Consider the following 14,047-nt stretch of genomic DNA (forward strand, 5'->3'; position numbering starts at 1 on the left):
AGCTCCAGAAACATCCTCCACAAAGGATGTGGCCATGGATGTTTCAACATACACATGTAACCATTTCTGAGTGACCACATGTTTGCCATGTTGAAAGTCATCACAACCTGATGATATTTTTATGACACTCCAAAACAATCCCAATCCCCCCTGGAGGGCTGAGGTCAAGCTCCGTGCTCCCTTGAGCTACTGGGAAACAGCTCTGTGTATGAATGGGCCCACCAGCCATCCAAAACAAAGGCAGAGGAGAGCTGGAGTCATCTTAGCACTACAAGTCTTACTCGTATTGATTTCCCACAGTTTAAACTAATCTTTTCTACACCATTTCTGCAGAAATCACTCAACAGTCTGTTTACCATCCTAGCCACATGAAGTGCATATACACAATTGTGACTGTATATTCATCTAAAAAAACAAAGGGAAACAGAACAATTTGTCTTTGCGACAATGCTGAGAATACTCTCTGAGCTAAGCTGGAGTCACTTCAGTCTTTTTCAAGTTATGGCTGTTTATAATTTTGGGAGGATCAATCAGCTGGGTGTTCAGTCACTTTTCTTAATCTGAAGTAATTCCAAAGGTCAGAGCTGTGGAATGCTCTTCTATCACTAGAACATGAGTGACCTAAGGAGCCCTGTATAGCCTCACCAGTGGATGAAGAAACCTGGAATAACAAAAATGCAGTGTCCCATGCAAATCACAGAATCACTGAGCAGATGAAGTTGGAAGGGACCCATAAGGATCACTGAGTCCAACTCCTGGCTCCACACAGAACAAACCAAAACTCAAGCTATATATCTGAGAACAGTGTCCAGATACTTTTTGAACCCCAGCAGATTGGTGCTATGCCCACTGCCCTGGGAAGGCTGCTCCAGTGCTTGAGCACTCCCTGGTGAAGAACCTTTTCCCAGTATTCAACCTGACCCTCTCCTGAGCAGCTCCACACTGTTTGCTTGGGCTCAATCACTGTCATCAGAGAGCAGAGATCAGCACCCACCTCTCTGCTCCCTTTCATGAGGAAGCTGCAGGCTGCAATACACAGCCTCATCTGAAATCTTTCAGTGAAGATCAAATATCTTTAAAAAAGGATACGTGGTGTCTGTTCCACTGCCAGATATAGGTTTCCTATACAAGCTGATCTTTCTTGAGTTTTGATTGTTCCAGGTTCAAATTAGTGCTCCTTTTCATAGAGCACTACTTTGATGCGTATGATGAACAAGAAGATTAAATCGTGCCCCACAGATCTCAATCTGACTGTCAAGCAACGTGGACCATTCCAGAGTGATCACTGAGCTGATTTGTTGGCAGAAAGAGAACTTCACAGCACAGAGTTCTCTGCCTTTTCTGAGCCCAGGTAATTAGGACTAGATTTCGCAAACAGCAAATAAAAAATCAAGGAGATTCATAGTTAAAGAAAGAGAATTTACTTCTGTGTTTACTGTACCTGAAGTAAGACAGTACCCCCCGGGATCGTGAGCTGTAAACAGTACTTAGGGGCATTCTCCCAGGACAGCAGTTGAACATCTTCAATAGCACTGTAGGAAATGGAGTTTTCCATGTACCCAGTTGGCTGCAAGGAAACAAAGGAGAGGGGAAAAAAAGTTTTACTTTATCATCAGAAGATCCACAATTTCAAAGTATGAACAGTACCATCAAAGTTATTTTTGATGATGAAAATAGCTGCAATACATTGTAAAACTGTGAAATAAAATACCTACACTGGCCATTCAGCAGAGAGATCAGCCTAATCAACTTCATCCAACTTGTTCAAGTAAGATTACCCACAAAAATAAATAAACAAACAAAAACCAAACAGACCAGATTCAGAAGCATGGAATACTAAAACGTCTAACTAAATTTCACTTGGGTCTCAAACCACCAACTTGAGCTGTGAAGGTGTCTGACCACACTCATGCACTCAACGTAAGAAGCATCTTAATCACATAGATGGCGGTATTTTGTGTTTAGGTGGTTTTATTCCAAACATCCTTGTTCTCCCTGGCTGTCCTCATCTCATAAAAACACAATCAAAAGCAGAGCACCCAACCCACTCATCTTTGCTCATATGCAAGTACCAGTTCCAAACTGCAGAAACCGCTGACGCCCAATTTCAAGCAAAAGTCACAATTAAAGCATACATAACCACACATTGCAGTCACATGTACAACATACATTGATAGCAGCAAGGAAATAAGGAAACTCCTTATTAGCATCCTGATAGCTCTTCAGCATTGCAGAAGTACAATTATATCTGAAATAGAGATAAGCTGAAATAATGTATATACACAAGCTCACATAAAGTTATATCCCACACATGAGTAAATACACAGAGCTATAGGTGTGTACGTGCTGGGTACACATACACACACTGCACTTTGTGTTGTTTTAACAGATGCCCTCAAAGACAACATCCATTTCACTGCACTACACTGTAAGCAAACTGATCAATACTGCTATGGCAGAGTTAACTGTTCTTCTGCAGGAATGCTGATTAATCCCCCCACGTGGATAAGCCCTTGTGATGGCCACATCTTGCAAGTGAATGGAGCTGATTATGCTTATGAATTATGTTCTTATTATTGCTGGCTTACATCTAACTGAAACTTCATAAACTTACTCCCACTGTGCCCAATATACAGATTCTTTTTAATTGATGGTCTCAAAATAAGAAACCAAAAGAAAAAACACATCATGCTTGGGGGCAAATGGGACCAACTCTGAGCATCACAACACGAGATTCTGGGGGCGAGTGTGAAATTAGCAAGCTGCATTTGGAAGGTCCCTACATTTTGTTGGCATGGCTTTCTTCTGTAAGTTATGTGGGTGGTACAGCTGGAAATGACTTTTAAGTTCTTTTCATACATGGTCATAAGGCCATGAACTGCACTGTTCAAAACATACCTGGTGACCCCACCACAGAACTTTGCTGCAACAAAGTCAGTCAGCAAGCCTACGAACTGAACTTCAATATCATTTTAAACAACGCTTGCTACAGGAGGGCTCATTTTGCTTTAGCCCTCACTGAAAACAATTTTCACTGTCTCTTTAACAAAAACCTTGTTATGCAGGAAGTATGATAAACTTCTGCTTATTCGTTACCGCAATATTGTTCTACACTAGTAACTGGAATCCCAGTGGCTTAATGCTGATACTGTACGTCACGCGTTGCCTACTGGAGAGTAATTATCTTGTTCTCACAGGAAGCCAAAGGCCCAAGATCCTTTGGTAATCAGCATTACAACACTCAGGGAAAAATACGAAAACAGCCAGCTGAAAATCTAGTATACTCAGGAGGCAAAGATATCAAAAACATGCCCTGAAAGACTGGAGAAGGGAGAAATCCCAGATCGAACGATGCAAACATAAAATGAGATGAATCAAGGCAATTTAAATTTCTCTCTCACAAAGGTGCTGACTGCCCTTAATACACTCCATTAACTTTGAAGAAGACTTGAATTCTCACAGAATTTGAGCTGTTGAACAGGTACTATACAGATGACATGGTGCTTCCACCCAGAGAAAGGAGCCAATGGAGTCCTTCGTATAACACATGTTCAAGAAGCATTTAGATGTTGTACTGAAGGACGTGCTTTAGTGGGAAACATTGGTGGTAGGTGGATAGTTGGACTGGATGACCTTGGAGGTCTTTACCAACTCTATGATTCTATGATCTCCATCCTCTGTGTCCAGCTACACCTCACACAAAGCCTTACTACAACTGTTTGCTGTCCTATACTCAAAAGCTGCCCTGGAGCATGAGGAGTCCCAGAAGCTCGAGGAGATGCTGGGTGCAGAGGCCAAAGGTCAGCCCCACACCAGTGTCCCCTCCCAGAGCCTTGGGCACTCACAGAAGCGAGGACAGAGGGGTGCTCCTTGTGCTTTCACAAGACCGAGCACAGTTCAGCCATTTATCAGGAAATGGCCTGAGGTAAAACTGCAGACTGAGTCATCGGTTCATCTTAAAACACAGGCAATTTTGATGCTCAGGTATGTGCATGTCAATCACTGAATCACCGCAGTTGACGAAGATGCAGCACAAGTCCTCAACCTCCCCATCTGCCAGCAGGTCTCACTCACATGAACTCAGGAGCTGCATCCCCACCCAAAGCTCACTCCATGGAAAACCCAAACCATAACACGGAAGACCAGAAATGTGGATTCAGATGTTTGAAAATACATTTCAGACATTTACCAGAATACTTTTTAGCTGGTTCGATCTGATTTGTAACATGAAAGAGAAACGTGCACATTAACATAACACAGGGGAACAGAATATTGCACCCCTGATGAGCAGTGTGAGACACTTCACATTCCAAAACCACAGCACCTTAAAGGAGCAATAAATCAAGTTGAGTTGAAAACGTTTTTATTTAAGAAAATAATAATTCTTATTTTTATAGCTGTCATTTTTTGAAGAGGGAATTTATGTTTCTTGGCAAAGCCTGAAATCTGTCAAAGGAAGCAAGATAATGCACCCTTCTCCTTCACTCTACAGAATTAAGCCTGACTTAGAAAACTCTGTCCAGAGAACCTGCATGTGTCAATTTCCAGATTTCCATTTACAGCTCTAACTTCTGGCTAACTACCTGCTGCTGAACAAGTCCTGAAGAATTCTAAGAGACTCATAAATGAGACAGAAATTTATTATGACAAAAACCCAAAGACATGGAATCATTTTGCCCTTCACGTTAGCCTTTAGCCTCCTAACGAAACACGCAACTTTTTCCATTGGGAAATCAGGTATGTTTTAAACTCAGTGAGAACTTTGCTTCTTCTTTTTTTTTTTTTCAGTTCTGCAAAGATTTATTAATCACACAGCTTTGAAACAACTTGGTTCCAGAATAGCCACGCACCAAAACCCACTATAAATCAAATCTTGGGGGAATCAGCGCTCCCAAAATTGGAAGAACATTCAGGCTCACGTGTAAGGGTAGCTTTCTCTCAGCATTTCTGGGAAAAGTCAGCAGCAGCAGACTACTCAATAATGCAAAAATCTGCCCACTTGTTTCCATGGGAAATTCTAAAAGGGAAAGAATAAACATGACGTCCATTGTTAATATGATGTTTTTAGGCACTTACTCATATAATCGTGTACTAAACCTTCAGCTACATATTTTCCAAAAAGAGCATCTAGAAAATATGAATTCTACAACTATAGATGGTTATTTGCATTAAAGTATATTTGGACTGACAGCTTCCACCAACACAACAACAATAAAGAATGATTTTTCCAATTAAGCACTACAGCTGATGGGAGGAAATAGGGATGTTCCAGGCCCTTGTTCTTCCACTCTCAGGTGCTTAGCTCTCCCTTGGCTGCTCTTAACAGGCTTAACATGCTGCTGTACAGAGGGAACACGAGCATGCTGTACTTGCAGTAAGTTTGCCATACCCATATCCAACTAAGACTTAGCCTTGCTGAATAATGTGTAGGAAGAGTTGATTGCTCTCGAAACTTTGATGGGGGTGGAGACTATTCAGCCTGGACTCTGAAACTGCTGAAAACAATGGACGATTTGAAATAAATCTCTCCTAGGAGACATCCATGGCTCCAGAGAACGCCCCTGCAAATGTAGCTGTTTCTGATAAGAGCAATTAACATCTTTATTCATTAACTATATAACCTATCAGAAGGCATTTATCAAGTTAAGCAATTAGCAGTACTGCACCATAATACACAGCGCAGGGCAATTTGTTTCACTCTTGATATGGAAGAATTTACTGCCGTGTACACTTGTCATAATGACTTGAAAGAGTTTAAAGTCAATGTTAATCTCATGGAGATTAATCTGATAAGAAGACAGACAGAAAGACTAACAGTGGTGAGACATCCAGCTCCGTCCCAGAGCTGCAGAAAGGAATTTCTGAGCTCCCTTGGAGCAATATTCCCACATCTGAACGCCTCCCAGCCCCTGGCCTGCTCATGGTCACCATCAGCCTCCTGTCCTGCTGCTGAGTTGGAGGTCTCACATGTTTCACAATAGGAAAAGACCTCACTCGTCCTGTGCATGGTGAGTAGGAACGCATTGGAGGAAAACCTCAAGCTGGGAATGCAACTCAGAACTTCAACAGCAATTCAACCAAGTCAGGCTTTGCAGCTTGTTTTTTGCAGCTAGCTTTTTGCAGCTTCTTCCACTACATATTTAAGAGGACTGGGACTGAAGGCTGCTACATTAATTAACCTTACAAAACTGATAAAAATGTAACTGCTGCCAGGAAGAAGCAGATTATCCCAGGCTGTGCAGGAAAAAAAAAGTGAACTGTAGTGGGCTGATTAGCTCTGTGGAGGTACAGGAAATGGACAAGACAAAACCATTCATTGAAGGGTTGGTGGGAAAGAACTGCTCTCCATGCTAAGACATGCAGTTGCCAGCATCTGAGAAATCCATGCATGAGGCATTGGCAGAGAGAACTACAAAGTAATTCAGGTCTGAAATATGTTTAAAGAACAGAACAGAGGTTCGTCATTAAGAAGATGAGAAAGTAAGGTCATGTGATGGGGTATGTATCATGACAAGCAAGTCAAATAAGCAGGAAAAAAGCATTAATTATACTCCTTGAAATGCATATGGATTTTTTTTTTTTTTTTAAATGGAGATACTTCTCTTCTACTGTCAAAACCAGCTGAAGAAGCACTTAAACATATTCAGTCATTTTACCAACAGAACTATTTGAATTTCTGGGATTAAAACAAAACCTGTATCTTCCAGACTTTCTGAAGATGCCCATCATCAAGAGGGCTGTATCTGAGAGTCCACAAAAGATCAATGGTTTGTTGTGTTTTTTTTTTTGACAAGCCCCACATGTCAAAGGGACTGGGATTCACAGCAATACCGGATGCTCAGGAGAAATGCTACTGGAGTCCAACAAGCTTTGTCTCCTATTCCAACCTGCTGCTAACAGGGATGAGGACTGCTGTGAGCTGCACCTCACCAGGACAGGAAGGGGACAGAGCTGGTCAACGCGACCTATTGGCACAGCATGGCTTCCATAGGCACCAGGTGGAACACCTCTGCTCTGTGAGCATCTGTTGCAGCCTTTGCTGATATCAGTGCTGGGGGCAGAGCATTTTGCAGATCAGAAGGGCACAGTGACAAAAACAGATTGCTCATCACCTAGGAATGCACTCTTATATTGCACAGACCGTATTTCTGAAGTACTCTGTAATTGCACAGTATCCACCATCAGAGGAGAGCAAAGCATGAATAACTGCAAATCTGAGCCTCCCAGTAAACTTAGAAAAATTGAAAAGATGAATTATTATCCCCCACGTAGAAAAACTGAAAGAAGGATTATTATCCCCCACCTATCGACCTAGAAGAAAATCTCGGTTAAGACTGCAGCTGCATCATGTTCTTGATCATGCCCTAGGTGACATGAGAATTCGGGGAGATGTGGGAACACAGCTCAGACTTCCTGAATCTAACCATGTGAATCAGCCCCAAATGCTTCCTCCTCCTCCAAAATTGCACAACCGACTTGTGAGGAGGACCCTTCTCCATCAGGCTTCATGTTCCCTTTCATATGTCACTTACAGCAGTTTTGCTCTCCTCTGGAAGAAATACCCAATGATTTTGACAAGATGGATAGGTTGTTTTTCTGCCTTCCTTGAAATTACTTCAGGAAGGAACAGGCATAGCACAGCAGGTACACACCTTTCTACAGCAGCAGGAATAAGCAATGGGAGTTGTACAGACTTACTGCATTGGTCTATATGCACACATTCTTCTGCAGAACAACTGTTAGTAGAATACTGGAGAATACAGGCAAAACTCTGTCTTTTGCCCAGAACATGAAGCATCTCGTGACTGCTAAGGAGATCTTTGCTAAGTCACCATAGCAACTATGATGTGACAGAAAACAAAACTGTATCCACAAACTGTTCACAAGTGGAAGCCGCTCTCTATTTTCAATCCTCTCTCAACGTATCAGCCTTGCTGCATGCTATGAAATGCAACAAACGCTGACAAACCAGAGAGAGGAGAAAGGACCAAAGCAGGCCTGATCTGTGCTAAAACAATGTTACCCTTTGATGACTATTTGAACCAGGGACAGCCCTGAGAGCCAGAAATGCAAGACTATCAGCTGATTTCAGATACAAAGTTGGCACCTGGGAAATAGTCAGTCTGTTAAGGAACCTTATTGATCTGTACTACAAAAGGAAAACTTCTGCTCAGCTGAGTTTTTCACGACTGGACTCGACAATCAGAAATCACTGATGTAGGTAACAGCACCACAGCATGTTTTTGTTGCACACTGTGCTTGCACACACAGTGGTTTTCACTGTAGGCTTGCAGACCTCCAAGGGCCTGCTGTTCATTACCTCTAGTAGGTCAGCAGAAGGTGAAGAAGGAAAACCACATCTGTTATCAGTAAGGTCACATCCGCTGCACAAGGATCTGCAGCTCCCATGGAAAATTTTAGCTGAAAATTCAAAAGGCCTAGGGCAGCTGCGAGGGAAGCAAGGCATTCATCTCCACTGTCTGTCAGTACAAAGACTAACCTGCAAGTTGCTCCAAGTATGAAACACTGAATGGCAGAGAAGCAAAGATAACCCAGTATCACACATCCCATTAGAAGTGTAGGATTGACTCAGAGTGCAATCCTGCCAGCTCACGTTGCCTTCATCATGCACATCCCAGCTCCTTTCTCAACTGATTTTTATCTACAGACTAAACAACTGCAAAACTAAACAAAGCATAAATGTGCCATATATTAAGTTCTTGTTTTCTGCTTCAACAAGAATTCTCCAACACTACTTTTCACATCCATGCTTTTTATCTGTAGAGACACAAAACCATTAAACACCACAAATAGTTGAAAAGCTGAAATAGTTTCAATTTATGCTTTCTTTTCCTTTATTTTTAATGCACTTCTAGCCCCATCGCTCCCAGGACACCACATCCAATCTCAGCCTGATGGTTGGGCATAGGACAGAGATTGCAGTAACCCAAGTGTGCTGCTTAATTCTCAACAGCGGATTCTCCACTCAGGGAAAGGATGCACAGGTCTGGAGTTGCCAGTGAAGTATGCATACAGCTGTCTGCTCTGGATTACAGAAGAGAATTGACGCATACAGGATCCTTCAAAAAAGCCCCAGGTGCTCTTCATAGTCTCACTAAGCTCTCTGCTGTTCAAGGGAAAGAAGCAGGGACCTCCTGAGGACAAGCAGCTCCTCCTCTTCCTTCTTTCTGCTCCAGGCGGAGGTAAGAAAACATGGCGGTCCCATTGTTTTGCTTTATGTCTCACCTTGAGCAATAATTCGGACAACTCTCCAGAAGTTTAAGTGATGCCCAGCTCTCTGCAGCACTGATTTCCCCTTTGTTCAGTCTCACCAAGCAGTACAGACTGATAGCCTGCTACTAACGGAAAGTTTTCCTTCAGAAGGAAGCCTCTTGCAAAACTGTGCTTGCACACTCCTGGCCTCACCCATACCCTCCTCCACTGTTGGTCTTCCTCATTGTTTTAACGACTGCCTGTTTGCTCTGGGAGGGAGTGCTGCTATTTAAATACATGGTGACTGAAATATGTGCGATACCTCCATGGAAAAAGATGGTGAGGGAATGGAGAAGGAGAGGGCAACTGCAGTGAAACAGCAGAGCAAATATTTGAGAAAAGTGTCAGTTGAATGGTAAACACGTAATGGAGAGGACGCAGTGCACCACAGAACCTAAATTACCTCCATAAGCTCCTTGAGTATGAAGGATACACTGGAGGATTTAAAGTGATACTTTCTCTTTTGTTTAAAAACAAGTAAATGAACCAAATATTTTACTAAAATCCTAAGAACACTGAGCTCGTGAAGGATGCAGCAGTATGAAACTGCATGCTCAACAGGTAACTGTTCTGTTCCGATGCAATACTTAACTAGCCTGGCACATTATTTCTTAAGATAATGAAGTAAGAGTGCCTAAAATGAAGTGAGAGCACCTGCTATGGTCATCTCAGCAGACACACTTGGAAAGGAAAAACACAGAGCAACGCTGCCATCATCTTCTGTGAAACTGGCTCATCCAGGCTGCTCTCTAAAGGCCAGAGAAGAATTCTAAGGAACTGCAATAGTCTCCCCCAGGGACCGTGATGACCACAGCTCCAGTGAGATATGTTTCCAGAGAAGCCTTGTTTACTAGAAACTAATCCATCATATTCTATCTTACATTGTTTTTTGGAAGACTAAGCTGCCTGAATCCTCCAACATGATTCCTCTTTGAACTAAATGTTTCAGCCCTCAACTAAATGCACTCACTCACTTCCTCTGCACTCTCCGATAGATGGTTCACACGCAGGCAATGAGGATCACACGCTCCAAGCTGCTGAATCAGGACACCAGCAGGCTTTCCCCTACCGCTTCTCTGGGTGATGCACGTTTGGAAGAAACAGTTCCATGCCCAGACAGCAGCTGCTGCTGCACATCTGAAGGTGAGATGCAACACAAGGGTAGTAAGGCTGCAGGAAAAGTCACTCAGCTTCCTTGATTTCCTCTCCCTATTTACTTGGCTTTACTTATATCCTCAGACCACAGTGCTACCACTTAAAAGGGAAACATTATGTGGTGCCCTATACATCAACATAGAGATGGCTTATACAATAGCACTTAGGCGTGTTAGGTAATCCATGAAAGAAATACCCTCCCAGCAGAACAGGTTGGCAGACTACAATAGGTTAATTTTCTCCCCTGACACCCCCCTCCCCATTTCATTAAATAGAAAAAAATAAAATAAAATAAATGAAATTGCTTTAAAAGAATTCTAACCTTTTCAACGGCTGCAGATCTCACCCCCACCCTTGGAAATCACGTTTTGGCTTTCCAAGTTCAAATATGCCATCGAGTCAGCTTTCCTGTTCACGTTCCTGAAGCAATCTCCTTGCCCTCTGTCAAGATTACTTTATTAATTTAATTGTTGTCTCCAAAGGAAATAGCTCATTTTTATAAATCCTTAAATATTGCAACCATAACTTTGTACATTGAGTTTTCCACCCAGGGAGGAACGGGCAAGTTAAGTGTACTGCTTCTGAGCTTTGACCTCAACAACCAAAGAGTTATGATTATTAGTCCAAGAAATCTCTACCAAGAAAATCTGAACTGTTTTCAGCAAGCCGTGTGCCCAGAATTAAACTAGCTGCAGATTTTCCAGCAGAAAGCTCTCAAAAAGCCAATACTGCCAAAGTGCTTTAGCATGTACTCGTGAATCTGAAGCCAAACCACCATGGACTTGCAGCTACCACTGAGTGTTATGGCTTGGGCTCCAAACCTCGATGAAAACATGACTTGTTTCTCCTCTATGGCATTTTGGGTTCAGCAGAATACAAAAGCTTCCAAATTAGAGGTATGTTTGAACTCTGTACCTGAACACACATGAAGGTTTTTGACTACTTCTGCTTGCATCAGCTCTACCCACAGCAGGAACGGAAACAAGGACAACCATTCCTGCCCTCCCCTCTGTAACTGAAATCCACAAATGCCACCACATCACTGTGCATCATCGCCGCTGCAGACGCAGCGTAACGGTGACAGGTCCTGCAGATCCGCGCTCCACAGGTTGGGCCCCATCCAGTCCAGAGCAGCTTTGTCTTAAGCAAAGGAGCAAGGACACGATAGATGGGCCCTGAGGCACAGCCACCTGCACAGAGCCTCACACAGGCTTATTTCTCACTTTTCACTTTCTTAACATTTCGTTTGATAAACTCAACTCCAGCAAAACATGTCTGAACAAAAAGTATATGTGAACTTACTGTCGGTATCAGCTTTCTTCCTTCTAATTGCTTTGGCTACACGTTACTGCAGCATTAACACAATGTCACAGCACTGCTCCGTTTCCAGCTATAGCGAAAAATCTGGCTTATCAGAAAAACCACCAGGGCAGAATTAGTAGGAAGGGTAGAGCACTGAGAATGCATTAGCTTCATTTTCCTACCTGCACTTTCCCCGGTGACATTTACAGAAGAATGCTTAACATAGAGATTGTTTATCAATTGTTTCCTCAGAGATAAACAGGTTAAATATAAAGCATCTGAAAATAAGGTACAGCACCCATGTTACCCTTTGAAAAAGGCTCCAGTGACTGGCAAGCTCCAACTGGAACTTCTCGAGGCATTTTAGGAAGTATCATTAATAGCAGGAAAACATAAAGCTTGCATGATAAACTTTGCCTTTTTCTCTAGCCTTCATCATCCTGAGAAAGAGTTTGTTTCTTCCTGGTTCCGAAACATATTTAATCCTAAAAACATATATCTTTGAATTCCAAAACTAACTCTTTTCTTGTTTCCTTGGGGAAAAAAACAAAAAACAAAAACAACTCTTACTGGAAATGCATAAAACAGAAAGCAAAATCAAATGCAATATCTGGAGTATAAGCACTGCAGCACAATATTTCCAAATACTGCAACATTTTGCAAGATCTTGGATCACTGAACCCAACTCAGAAACGCAGAGAACAACTGAGGAATCCACTTTTCTGATCCAGATGTAAGGCAGACAGTTAATCTCAGGTTCTGTTCTGTGCAGAATAAAAAGTTCAGACTCTCCTCCAGGGTATCAATACAGCATTTTGCTGTGACCCACATCCTAACAGCTCTGCAGCCAGTCCTAAAAAGTTTCTGCCAATACCTCTCTCAAAGCAGATCAAAGGCTTTACTGTACGTTCAGAGCCTCTCCCGTGATGCAAGGATTAGGCATGGAGAAAGAGAGCATCAGATTTTCAGAGGTGTAACTGCCTAGAAGCGTATCTTTTGCATATCAGAGCATTACGAGCACAGCCACAACCGCCAGTGCCAGACATGCCACACCTCTGAAATTCTTGTCCTGTCTCCCATTTTCATTTTTATCTCATCTCTCTGAGCACACTGTCTCTACATGCCTGGTTACAAAGGAGCAATACCTAGTCACCAAGCCCTGTATGCTTTTATTTGTAGCAATATTTTCATCAATATTTTCAGATGCTTTCCAGCATATCCTTCATTCAGAAGGCCCTTACAGGGAGCTGGAAACACAATGTTCCAGTCTGCTGCTGTGACCTCTGCAAGAGCCCACGGCGCAGCAGTCATGCCTCAGTGGCAGCACATGTACTGTAGATGTCACTGAATTCTAACAGCACTTCTTGAAACACGGCCTGCCGTGTAATCCTGGCAGTAATCTAGTGCTAGATTAAATGCATTGTTGTCAGTCGAGAAGTATTATAGGCCTCTAAATATACAGCTGGATACGCACACAATATTAAATAGCATTGCACATAGAGTTCTGCTCTGAGGATGAATACCAGCCTATGTACTTTCAACAACAGACTGCATTGTGAAGGGCGAAATTGGTTATTTCTTTGGCTTCACTGATGTCAACAAAGTGAGACTTGACTCTGCCCTTCAATAGCCTGAATAAGCCATTAGGCAAATTATTGGTGCACTTTGTTTAGAAGCCTGGATCCTGCAGACGCATTCTGAGTCAAGCAACCGGTGGTTGCAACAACCTTCGTCAAACGAGTACAGAGCTGAGATTCAGCCTTGTCATCTGCTCCTTCAAACTGTCCTGAATAGAAAGAAAAGCTAACTGTCAGCTCCAAGTCAATGCAAAACTCACTGGATGAGGTTCTGAAGACCTGAGAGCAGACAATCACAGTGTTTCTTGGCAGGTGTTACAAGCTAGGGTCTTTGACTACGTGCTGCATCCATTCTGTTTTCCTAGCAGGAAAAAAAAAATCACAACAGGATGAAGAAGAATGGCAACTGCATTGTGCCTCCGGAGCGCTGAGCACCGCCACCACACACACAGCTATTGACAAGGCACATCACCAGAACTGCCCATCAGCCTTCTGAGACACAAAAGTACAAACAGCCATGTCAGCCCTCTACAGTGATGAGTGAGAAGAGCTGAAGATGACGTTGCTACTGCCAAAAACTGTTTAAAGCACACACACTGAAAAAAGGATCATGCATGTCATCACTAGCCGCAGGAGGAGTGCTACCCTTGACTTGGCTGGACCTCTTAACAGCACTGACATCAGTTTTGAGTACTCTGATCCAGTTCACGTTTGATGATGTCAATGGGAAAAAAAGAAAA

General features: G+C 42.7%; 1 protein-coding gene across 1 annotated transcript in view; it reads right to left on the reverse strand.

Moving 5' to 3' along the window:
* Nucleotides 1-14,047, reverse strand: part of CMIP (c-Maf inducing protein) — a gene marked incomplete at both ends in the record, with an annotated part of 120,933 nt that overhangs the window by 54,411 nt on the left and 52,475 nt on the right. The window contains one exon of the mRNA XM_079541225.1: nucleotides 1,442-1,567. Within this exon, the coding sequence (XP_079397351.1) occupies nucleotides 1,442-1,567 (126 nt within the window). The remainder of the gene's footprint in view (nucleotides 1-1,441; nucleotides 1,568-14,047) is intronic.

The sequence above is a fragment of the Tetrao urogallus genome (assembly GCF_951394365.1).
Source record: "Tetrao urogallus genome assembly, chromosome: 12".
Lineage (NCBI taxonomy): Eukaryota > Metazoa > Chordata > Aves > Galliformes > Phasianidae > Tetrao > Tetrao urogallus.